Source organism: Macrotis lagotis, chromosome 4 (assembly GCF_037893015.1).
Source record: "Macrotis lagotis isolate mMagLag1 chromosome 4, bilby.v1.9.chrom.fasta, whole genome shotgun sequence".
NCBI classification, from domain to species: Eukaryota; Metazoa; Chordata; class Mammalia; order Peramelemorphia; family Peramelidae; genus Macrotis; species Macrotis lagotis.
Window position 1 is genome coordinate 13,481,333 of NC_133661.1, and position 12,443 is coordinate 13,493,775.

Genomic DNA, 12,443 nt, shown 5'->3' on the forward strand with positions numbered 1-12,443 from the left:
TCCTTAACATTTATGAACCTCAGTTTCTTTAACTTTAAAAAGTTGCTTCTGACCTCTGAGATCCATTCTATACCTAAATCTACATTTTTAAACTATGGGACTGGGCAAATCTTTTAGCCACAGAAGGCTTCAGTTTCCCCCAGATGGTCTTTGGTGGACGTTATAGCTTTTTAACTCTGTGATCTTATGATTTTATGCTCCTTTCTGGTGGTAAGCCCTAAATTCTGAGGACTTATCTATGGATAATCTTGTATGAGTAGGAAGAATATTAGCAATGTGGGAAGGATATTCCTCTTTCTGATAGAAAGTCTTCTTTATTCCTGTAGGGAAACTGATTCCAGACCAGTTTTAGAGGCAGGTAGATCTCTCAAAGTCTTTCTGCATTTAGCCATTAGGTACATAACTTAGATCATTGCTGATTCTTTGCTAGGGAGATTCCTGGGTGATAATGGAATTCAGCAAGATTTCTGAAAGCATTATGCAGTTGTGTGGAGTTATCAACCAAGGCTTTCCTTAAATGCCCCTTTAATCTATATTGTATACAAGAAAATATCCATATTTGGGATCTTTGTTGAGTCTGATGGGCAAGTACTGAATGTCTTAATGGGATCTCTTGTAATCTAATAGTTTCAATGTGATTAGCTATTTGAAGGAGGGGCTCCAATAAGCTATTGGATGACATCCACTGATTTTCATGGATGATAAATCTTGATCAGAATAATTTGGCAGCCTTTGTTCAAAGGAGAAGCAGGTCGACTAGTTCTCATTGTGTTACCTTTTTTTTGGCAAAGAAGAGTGTGAGCAAAGTAATAGCCCAATTTAAAAATCATAATAATTAAAACAACTATTTTTATATGATACTTTAAGATTTTTGAAACCTTTTACAAATATTATCTCATTTAGTCTTCATAACATTACTGTGAGGGAGATCCTATAATCTCTCCCATTTAGAGATGGGAAAATTGAGGCTGAGAGAGGTTGAGTGACTTGTCTAGGGGTCACACAGCTAAGTGTCTGAGATGAAATTCTTGGCTATAATAGCCATAACAACTCCCATCTGCTGGAAATTAAGAAGTGACTGAAGGAATTCATCTGCTCTTGTTCAGTTATGCCTTACCTTTCATGATCCCATGGACCATACTGTCCATGGGATTAACTTGGCAAAAATACTGGAGTGGATTTCCATTTCAGAGGTTTAAGGCAAATGGATATCAGGTAACTTGATTATTTAGTTATAGCTATTAAGTGTCTTAGATTGGATTTGAACTCAGATGTTCCTGATTCCAGGCCTGGTGCTGGACTATGGTTTAAATCCAGCCTCTGAAACTGACTACCTGAATGACCTTGGCTAGGTCACCTAATTTTCTTTTGCCTCAGTTTGCTTCCCCCTAAAGATAGGGAATTCAACTCCATAACTTCAGAGATTCTTTCCAGTCCAAGGCTTGTAATTCTGTTATTCAGGATCTAATGATCCCAGGCCATATAGATCTTTAGAACTCAACAAGGGGAAGGAGGTAACCTTAATCAATCAATATACCCATTAATCAGCCCACAAGTTTTGCTTATGCACTTTGTTCTGTGTGCCAGGAATCCTGCCAAACTCTGAGGATAGAAAGGGGCAGATATGATTCTGACCTCAAGGGCTCCCATTGTAATGAGGATGAGAAGGCATTACAAACTATACTCACCGTATATCCCATGAGAATGGATCTCAGAGGAATGGAATGGTTGGGTGGGGAAGTAAAGTAAAGTAAAGATACCTGGAGGAAGTCAGAAAGGGTGGGAAGAAGTTACATTATGAAGACCTTTAAAAGACTAATTGTGGATGTTGATTCATTTCTGACTTTTGGTGATCCCTTTTGAGATTTTCTTGGCAAGGATACTGCAGTGGTTTGCCATTTCCCTCTCCAGTTCATTTTACAGATGGTACACTGAGGCAGACAGGATGAAGTGACATGTCCAGGGTCAAACTGAGGCAGACAGTGTGAAGTGACATGCCCATAGTCAAACACAGCTAGTTTATGTCTGAGGCTGGATTGGACCTTAAACCCTCCTGACCTCAAATCTCATGACTGTCCACTGTGTCATCTCACTTCCCTAAAGATAAACAGAGGATATCGTATTTGGTTTGGAGTCATAGGAAACCACAAGAGTTCCCTGTCAAATAGGAGATGATCTATTCACATGTGTGCTTTAGGAAGGTCACTTTACTAGCTGAATAGAGGATGGATTGAAAAGAGACTAGAGGGATGTGGAACAGGGAGACCAATGAGACTCTGGCAAGAACCCAGGTGTGAGGTTATTCAGCAATGGGATCTTAGACCTAGAGATCTGAGGAACCTTGGAGATCATCTTGTCCAACTCACCCTTATAGAGGAGAAAACGGAGGTCCAAGAAGCTGTGACCTGTGTGCCATGATTCAGTTATTATGAAGAAAAATCAGGACTTGATCCCAGATCTTCTGCCTCCTAAGCCACTAATCTTTTCACTAAGTCTGATGGCCTTCTATAAACTCTGACCTTTGTACCATTGGGTAATAGGGCCCTTAGGTTTGGCCCTTGGTTCAGATGACTATCCTGAAATATCTGGGACCTGGAAGAAAGGCCTGAAGACTCAGGAACTTAAAAAGCTCAATTGATTTTAAGGTAACAAGGGGGAGGGCAAAGAACCCTGGATTTGGATTTAGAAGACATGAATGTGATTCTTGATTCTGACACTTAAAACTGTAATGACCCGGGGCAGCTAGGTAATGCAGTGGAGAGAGCACTGGCCCTGGAGTCAGGAGGACCTGACTCCAAATCTGGCCTCAGACACTTAACAATTATCTAGCTGTGTGGCCTTGGGCAAGCCACTTAAGCCCATTGCCTTAAATGAATAAAAAAAATCTGTATTGACCCAAGCAAGCGGGCTTACTGGGGCTACATTGTAGTTCCTTCATCTGTAAAGCTGGGGATAGCCAATATTTATTTAGAACTTTAACCTTTAAATACATTGTTTCATGTGACCCTCACAACAATCTTGTGAACAGGTGCTACTATCACTGCCATGACAGGTGAAGAAACTGAGGCAGTCAGAGGTTAAGTAACTTTATCGGGTCATGTAGCTAATAAGTGAATGAGGTGGCACTTGAATTCAGGTCTTCTTGGTACCAGAAGTCTCTCCTCTATCCACTGAGCCACCTAGCTGTTTACATGAGCTTTTGTGAAAAAAGCTCTTTGTGAGCCCAAACATATTGTATAAATTGGAAACCACAGAATTTTAAAATTGGGGGGGAGCTTTTGAGTCCAACCAGACTCTAAAGAAGCTCCCATTTTAGCCTGCCTTCCAAATTCTGCTGGAGAACCTTTAGTGAAGTTGAACCCATTACCCTCCAAGGCAGCCTCTTCTACTTTTTTTAGGTTTTTATTTTTTGCAAGGCAAATGGGGTTAAGTGGCTTGCCCAAGGCCACACAGGTAATTATTAAGTGTCTGAGGTTAGATTTGAACTCAGGTCCTCCTGACTCCAGGGCCAGTGCTCTATCCACCTAGCCGCGCCCCGCTTCTACTTTTAATTATTTTTGTTTACCTGTTGTTGAGAGGCAGTGTGGTGTAGTGGAGAGAGAAACATTTTGAGGACCTGGGTTCAAGTTCTGACTTTTACAAATTTTAACTGTGCTTCTATGGGTGTCTCTTTACTTCTTAGTGCTCTAAGACATTCTCTAAGACTTATTTGCTGTGACTTTCCCCTGGTAGGAGGATATCAATGAAGTCAGACTTAGTCATTAAGGCTTAATCTATTATTATGTATGGTTTTAATATCTGTTATTATCATTATTGGATTGAACAACTGATATTAAGAACCTAGTTATTAAACATAGCTACAGTTATTGCTTACATTGAAAACTTTGTTTTTGAATGAGATGAGTGTGGAGGAAGAAGGGATGCATCTTCTCTCTCTCTCTTTCTCTCTCTCTCTCTCTTTGTCTCTCTATGTTTATGTCAGGCAAAATTTTGCTTTTGATGACTCCTTTTGATCAACGGTTATTTTTTCATACTGATTTTATTCAGAATTCAATTCATTTCAATAGACATTTAAGACATTGATAGCAGTAACTAGTAGCTTGATGGTTCCCAACTCAATCAACAGAAGTCAAAACACCTTTAATAGGGATGAATGATCTGAATGCTCTTGGGAGGTTTTTTTTGAGCCCAATATGTTATCATGAAACCTAAGATCAATGTTTGACTTCCAGATTTGCCATAATTTCTTGGAAGCAGCCCTGGATCAAGATTATATTCTAGCAGTCAGATTCAAATAAATTCCCTTTTGCTAGAGATTCTTGTTCTGGTTTCAACTTATTAACTTTGAATTTTGGACTGGATGATGCACCGTCAATCTTGTGTTTAGATCCTGTTTCTTCTGAAAAAGATAGCTCCATTTTAGTGTCACTTTTGTCATCGTCAGTTTTGTACTTTGGAGGAGAAACCATTGAAGCTGGTTAGAGAAGCTCCTTTGGGATCTTGTACACAACTCTTTTTTTGTAAGGCAGTGGGGTTAAGTGACTTGCCCAAGGCCATACAACTAGGTAATTATTAAGTGACTGAGACTGGATTTGAACCCAGGTACTCCTGACTCCAGGGCTGATGCTTTTGTACACAACTCTTAATGGATATATAGGCGAGATGCAAACTTGGGTGATGTTTAACTACTTCCTTTTTGTCCCAGTGGACTAATTTCTCTTCCTCATACAAATTATTCTTCTATGTTACAATGCCCTTAAACCAAGTTTCCTGCTAATTACTGATCATGAGTAATCATTGATCAATGAGGAATCATTGATCATGAGCATGTTTATTTTGAGGGCTATTAATTGGCAGCTGTAGACTGGGCTTTTGAACCCCTTCACATCATCATTTCTGTAACCGAGAGGCTGTCGTTGGCATTTTAGAATTCTTAAGCTGATAGAAACTATCTTGTTTAATATCTAGTTAGAAAGAATAAATCTTTGATGCAGGCATCTTCTAGATATGATGCTTTGGGGTCCTCATTGGGTCAGGGTTCTGGTGATAACTCTGCACCCAATCTGTGCTATTCCAAATTGTCTCTCTTAATTCTTGTTTCATGTAATGTGAGATGTTGCCTCTTCCTTCAACAGAATTTGTCCTTAAATAGTTGATTTGAGGCTTCTTATTGCATTGCTTGCCTCAGGTCTATTTTATGTCCTATCTTCAGGGAGCAAGAAATACTAGATTTAACTTTACACAGAGCAACCTTCCATTGCCCAGCCCAATAAATCCTGAGATCTAAATGGCCCCAAGATGAGTATGTTGCCTTACTATATGACCCATTTTCTGTCAGACTAGCTCAGAGTGTAAAAGACAAGAGAAGAAAGGTATCTTCTCTGTCATATTAAGAATACACATGGTAATTGTTTAGGAGGAAAATTGTTGAATTTATAAAGCTAAGTCTATGCTCCATGTTTCTGAGTTATTTGAAATCAGAGCCAAATGGCAGCACATAGACTTTTCAGTGCTATGACATGGTATGTTACAGTCATCTGATTCCATATTAATTTTTGTAGAAACCTTTTTTTGCAAGGCATTGGGGTTAAAGTGACTTGCCTAAGCTCACACAGCTAGATAATTATTAAGTATCTAAGGCTGGATTTGAAGTCAGATCCTCCTGAATGCAGGGTTGGTGCTCTATCCGCTGCACCATCTAACTGTACATCCCCCATTTTAATTTTTAACATGGTCACAGTATTGTGCATCATAGATCAAAACTTGGAAGGGACCCCAGGGGCCATCTTGTTCGTTCACTTAATTGGTGAACATTGTGAAAGGAATTTTTGAGAGATGCCATGGCATTGTGAGTAGAATGGTAGGTAACAGGTAAACTTGAATTTATTTTTCACTTACTATTTGTTAGGCATTCTGCTAAGGACTGGGATTGCAAAAAAAGTAGTAAAAAAGAAAGGAGATCCCTGCTCAATGGACAACACATTAAAGGGAGCTAAAAAAGATGAGAGTAGTTGGGAGTTGGGATTACCCATTTGGAGTAATGATGGCAAAGTCCAGCATAGGCTGGAGAGAAATGATGTTTGATTAATGTGGGTCTGGCCCCAAAATGGAAGTCCTGGAAGAAACTTCACTAATGGGAGAAAGTCAGGAAAACTTGGATTTATATCACACTTTGGACCCCTAGCAGAGGTATGACTTTGGGTAAATTATTTAATCTCTCTGGGTCTCTGTTTCCCCAAGTGAGGATCTCGGATTTGAGAACTTCAAGCCCTGTCCCTAATTCTTCTTCTGTTTAATCTTATTATCCTATGGTAAGACCATGGCCTGGATAATCTTAGTGTATTTTTTGTTTGGAATTACATTTAGTAGTTCATATCCCTGGAGATAAAAATTCCCCAAAGTAAATGATGGTCAATTATAAACTTATTACTCAGATGCATATTTATGGTTCGTATCACCCAACTAGAAAGAAAATTTATCATAATACTTTGGGTGGTATATAGTAGGTGCTTAATAAATGCTTGCTTGATTTATTCCCTAATTTTCTGGAATAATTATGCTTTAAGTTTTTTGGAAATTCACTGATTACCTAATCAGATAATGGATTATGGGGTTCTATTTGAAGCTGACTGGCTTACTTGGCTATTCATAAAAATTATGGTTGACCACACTCACAAGTCCTCTTTCTGTGCCACAGGTCTAAGGATCTCATCAAGGAAGCCATCCTTGATAATGACTTCATGAAGAACCTAGAGCTGTCTCAGATCCAGGAAATTGTGGATTGTATGTATCCTGTGGAGTATGGCAAAGACAGCTGTATCATCAAAGAAGGCGATGTGGGCTCCCTGGTGTACGTCATGGAAGGTAGGATCCATGATGCCAACTCCTGTGACATTCAAATGTGATTTTTTTGCATCTTATCAGCCAGCACCTGGACTGAAGTGTATTCCAGGGAACAGTTCCAGTTTCTCATTCATTTGTTGGGAAACAATTTCAAAGGGGGTGAAACACTGCTTAGATATGGTGGCTGATTGATTGCATGGGGAGGCCTCTTGTGGAATATTAATGAGCTTCCAGTTCCAATTCACATGTGTGGAGAGGGCAGTATTTTGCAAGGGAAGATTGCTTTTGGTCAATTTGAATAATGGAACAGAACAATATCCAATAATTGAGTAGTCCTGGGGAAGGTACCAGTGACTTAGTGAGGGGCTTGACCCATATTGAGTATGATGGCTATTTGTAGCCAAATAATCAAAAGGCTTTTCACCCTACTTTTATATTTTAATATAAAGAGGCTTCTACATTCTTCATGCAAAAACTAAAAAAGAAGCAGCCAGTTTTGATATTTCAATTGTGTCATTAGGACAGGGAGACAGGTGGATGATAGCATCTGGCTGATATGAATGAGTAACAGGTGTTTGTTACTAGGTATCCTTGATCTTTAGGGCATCCGAAAGTGGACACTGGGAGAAACTGTTTCCCAAAATAGAGACCAGGAACTTTCAGAAAGTTTTCATCCCTTGGGAAATTAAACACAATAATCATATTGAAAACAATACATCTTAGACTTTTCGTATTGTTACCTTTCTTTATTTCTTTGAAGAAAGAGTTACCTGAACAAAGAAGCACACTGAAGACAAAGATCACCATATTAGCCAGGTGGACGACACCTTTGCAAAGCATTTCTTTTAAAAGGCTACCTTAAGTAGTGGGGATTCACTCTATAGAATGACTCAGGACAGCAGTTCCCACAGATCTATAACTCTTTGATAAGCAGACTGGTGGTGTTGGAGAATGAGAGAAAGATTGGGGGTGTAATAAAACCAGAAAGGAGAAGATTCTTTAATTTAGACCAAAGGTCAATGGAGTCAAGTAATCTGAGTTCAGAATTCTGATTTACAGGAATTTTTTAGAATGAACAATGTCACCTAAATATTACCAAAGAGGGGAAACCTGTTCTATTAGGTGCATGATAATAAAAATTGTCTTTGTGTTAAAAAAGTTTGAGAAAATACTATCTCACCTTTTCTATGCATTGAATATTTCTTAAGAAAACAGATTTCCAGGTGTTTTTCATCCCTCTTTTTGAATAATAGGGTAATTATTCTTGCCTGTCCTTTAATAGCCCTGTTAGCTTGTTGATATATCCAGTAAATGATGATTAACTATGCTAAAGTTGTTTCCTGGTTCATGCTAGTTTAGTAGAATTAAATTACTCTGAGTGGAAAAAGAAATAAACAGATATGAAAATTTCAAAACTGTATTTTGGATGGGAACAATGACATGGTGTAATGGCTAGAGTCAGGGACTTGCCACCAGGAAGGTCTGGTTTCAAGTCCTACCTGTGATTCTTAATGGCTTTGTGATCCACAGGAAACCATTCCTCTGGGCATTTGGATTAAGATCTGCTGGGTAGAGGAAGTCCCCATTTATGGCATTTCCCACAGTGAGGAATTTTAAATACATTGGCTTTGACATGAGTCTACCAGTTTGAAACTGAACCCGAGTTTGACCTTAAATTTTGGCTAATCTCCTGCTAATGTTCTTTATCAAATGTTTTCTTTTAAGTGTCTGTCATTTTCAATTTTAATAAGATTTAATTGAGGAAATGTTATATTGTGTAATTTGTTTTATATCCACACAATCTTAATACTCCTTTGGAAAATGCCCTTCTTATAGGGTTTCTTGGATTTCATCTGTGATATTCATAGTAACAACCAATGCTTAGAAACAACTAATCAATAGGTCATAAGGAATCTTTCATCTATTTCTATAGTCATTAATTCATTTATCTATTCATTTGTGACTCAATAAAACTCAGCTACATGTTTAGATAGATCTCTTTGATTCTCTAGCAGGATGCCATTTTTTAAGAAAGATTTTATTTATTTTGAGTTTTACAATTTTTCCTCCATTGTTTCTTCCTTCCCCCATCCCCCACAGAAGGCATTTTTTCCATTAATTAATTTCAAGTCTTTCCATTAATTCCATGGTATACACTGAACTCAGTTGAATGTGATGAGAGAGAAATCATATCCTTAAGGAAGAAACATAAAGTATAAGAGAGAGCAAAATTACATAATAAGATAATTTTTTTTCTAAATTGAAGGTAATAGTCTTTGATCTTTGTTCAAACTCCACAATTCTTTCTCTGGATACAGATGATATTCTCCATTGCAGATAGCTCAAAATTGTAGGACACCATTTTTAATGAAGACGTTGGCTTCTAGAATATGTGTCTGAGTTGATAATAGCATACACATTGGGGTGTTCTCTTGCCTCAATCACTTGAAAAGTTAACCTATGACAAATTTGAGACAAAAGTTGTTGCTATTTTTTAATGTCTCATTTTTTCAACGAAAGAGAGAGAGAGAGAGAGAGAGAGAGAGAGAGAGAGAGAGAAACATTGGCCATCACTTGTTTGACTTACTGGTAGTAAAGATTTGTCTGAAAAATTGAAAATTTTTATGAACGAGATATTTTAAAAGGGATTTTTTTAACTTTATGAATTGTATGTGCACTTAATAATACTGATGCCTAATTGCATCAGTACTGTCATCTAATAGAGGTATTTGCTGATTTATTGTAATTAGCACATTACAATCTTAACCTAAATGATAAGAAAAATTCGGTTGTTCATATAGAGATGGATACTGGTTTTGTAAATGTCCTATCTTTAGTTTAATTTCTTTGTTCACAGAAACAGTCTCTGAATATCAGTCATTTGGTCTGAGTGAAGTCAGAATCTGAGAAAGGTGTCAAATTCAGATTCTGATAAAATCTTTAAAAGTTTCTTTCTTGTATTGGTTAAAGTAGCTGGTTGGCCAAGACTGGTTTTCATATTGTTTTTTCCTTGTTGTTTCATTGGATATTTATATCTTTGGTTCCTTTTCCAATCCAAAAAGTTTTCTTCCCTCAACATTTTTTCTCCAAAACTTACCCCTCCAAAAAAGAATGATCTCTTTGTTCAGAGGTTTTTAACCCATTGTTGGGTTAGTGATACATTTTAAATGGAAGTAATACTGTGTCTCCCTTTTGAGAAAGCGATGTTTGTTCAAAGTTTTCTTTTCACAAAATTCAGTTAATGCTTTTCTTAGTTCAAAGACCTCGTAATGGATAGGATAATGGATAGGAACAATCCCCAAACTGATATAAGAAGTCTTTCATTAAGGATTTTAAGTTCCCAAACTTTAACTCCAAAGGAATTTATAGGTCCTAAAATATATATCCTAGTCCCTTCTTGTCTTTAAAACATTGTTTAATTTTCTGATCGTAGAAGAATAAGTCATTGACTCAACTGCATACATAAATGGAAATCTTTTTTTAATGTGGCTTTTAATTTTTTAAATTTTTATTTATTTAAGTCAGTGGGGTTAAGTGATTTGCCCCAGGTCACATAGCTAGGCAATTATTAAGTGTTTGAGGTCAGATTTGAACTCAGGTCCTCCTGACTCCAGGGCCAGTGCACCACTCAGCTGCCCCTGAAATCATTTCATGATTATGACTTGCTACTGCCTTCATAGAGAATATTGTCTTTTCCCAAGCAATGACTGATTTTTCAGCTCCCTTCACATTTACTCTTTCTAACTCTTTCTCTCACATAGCATTTGTTGACACAGTGCATATAGTTTGCCATACTAGGTCCATTTCACCATACAGTATACACACTATATGACATTTCTGACTTTAAATTCTGGTTTTTATTTTTTTACTTGAGCATTTTATGTGTTGTTTATCTAATTAAATGATATAATATATGCTGATGCTCAGAAAGGGATTTAATATCAAATTGTGATGCAGTGATGCTTTGCCCATGTCAGTTGGCATTCAAAACCCTACCTGAGGGTATCAGGGAATTGAATGTATTTTAATATGAATTAGATGTCTGAGTAAATTTAATATGAGAACCCCAGCATTTTATTTTCTAGAAGCAGGTGTTACCCTTTAGCCTTGTGGGGTTTTCTTGTTAATAGAAAAAACTATCTTTAGAAATCTTGAAAGACACATGTGTTTGGACGGATTGTCATGAGATAATATTTATTAAAGTCCTTACCACACTGTCTGCCACTTAGTAAGTGCTTAATAAATGCTGATTTTCTTCCTTTCTACTTTTCCTTCCTTCCCCTTTATGTCCTGCCATCAATAGAATGTTCTGTGTGAAACACAAAGACACAGACACAGATATAGATAGACACACACAATCTATCTTAGTATCTAACCCTGGAGAATCACATGGGAGACTCATACTTTGTGGGAACCATTTGATTCTTCTTAGAAAATGACTGAGCTGATTCTAAATACTAGAATATGTCCATAGAATAAGACTTTTAAGTAACTTTTAATCCATTTCTTAAGTAATCTAACCAATTTAGCCAATCCCAATCCAATGCAGTTTAATGTACTAAGCATTTATTGTATGCCCATCATGTCCATGATTAGGAGGAATGTTGTTTACTGGATAGAAAGGTAGGTTTGGAGACCGAAATTCAGTGCATTTCAATCCTTGAACATTTTTGAGTATATGCTTTGACTCATCCTGGCTTGGTGATCATTTCATCTCTTAGTAAACTCTGATTTTAAGTTCCTACTGAGGTATTGATCTGTTTAGAGAGAGGGAGTTGGTTCATTGGTATTTTCCTACACTGATCACAGTTGGAAATCACAGGTCAATTTTAATTTTAAGTCAGGAGGGCCCTCCCAACAAATGAGAGTTGCCCCAAAGAGGAATACACTTACCTTTCCCTGGAGGTCTTCAAGGACAGACTGGACCACTTGTCCAAGGAATTACTGGGAAATCTGTGGTCTGGTTTCAGTTGATCTCTAGACTCTTTGATGTCCTTCTAAGTCTGAGGTCCTAGACCTGGTTCAAAAAGTACTAATTATAGGCTAGAATACCAGACGACCTTCCAGCTAAGAAAGTCAGTGACAAAACTAGGGAAGAATTTGGAATTTAGCCCAACTGGGAGGCCTAGCTCCCACTCCCATTCTTGCCAACAAAAGTTGTACTTGGTGTAAGATATTGGTCTATGCCCAGTTTCTGCCATATTACTTTCCAGTTTTTGGGAACCTCCATATGTCTGTGTCAGGTTCTTCCTAGAACAGAGGGAAAATAGATTTAAGAACAGACTTAGAATTCTTATGAGGATTACTGGATCATAGATTCAGAGTTGGAAAGAACCCCAGACATTTTCTAGTCCATTCCCTTGTTTTATAGGTAAGCAAACTGAGATCCAGAGCATTGAAGTCATAAAAGGATTAAGTGGTGGAAACAGGACCAATGATGTGGGTAGAGTTCAATTCAACTTTATGGCCTTTTTGGGTGACCTGACCTGAGTCTGGGCAGCCCTTCAAATAGTAGGCTGTGTGTGGAATAAACTAGAGTATTTCTTTTATATTGAGGAAGAGTACATTTTAAATTTGATTGACTCCTTCTTTATGATGGA

At 37.5% G+C, this 12,443-nt stretch overlaps 1 protein-coding gene across 1 annotated transcript in view; it reads left to right on the forward strand.

Annotated features, from left to right (window-relative positions):
* The window catches only part of PRKG1 (protein kinase cGMP-dependent 1), a 1,157,583-nt gene that overhangs the window by 85,599 nt on the left and 1,059,541 nt on the right, over positions 1-12,443 (forward strand). Inside the window, 1 exon segment of the mRNA XM_074232273.1 lies at positions 6,698-6,864. Within this exon segment, the coding sequence (XP_074088374.1) occupies positions 6,698-6,864 (167 nt within the window).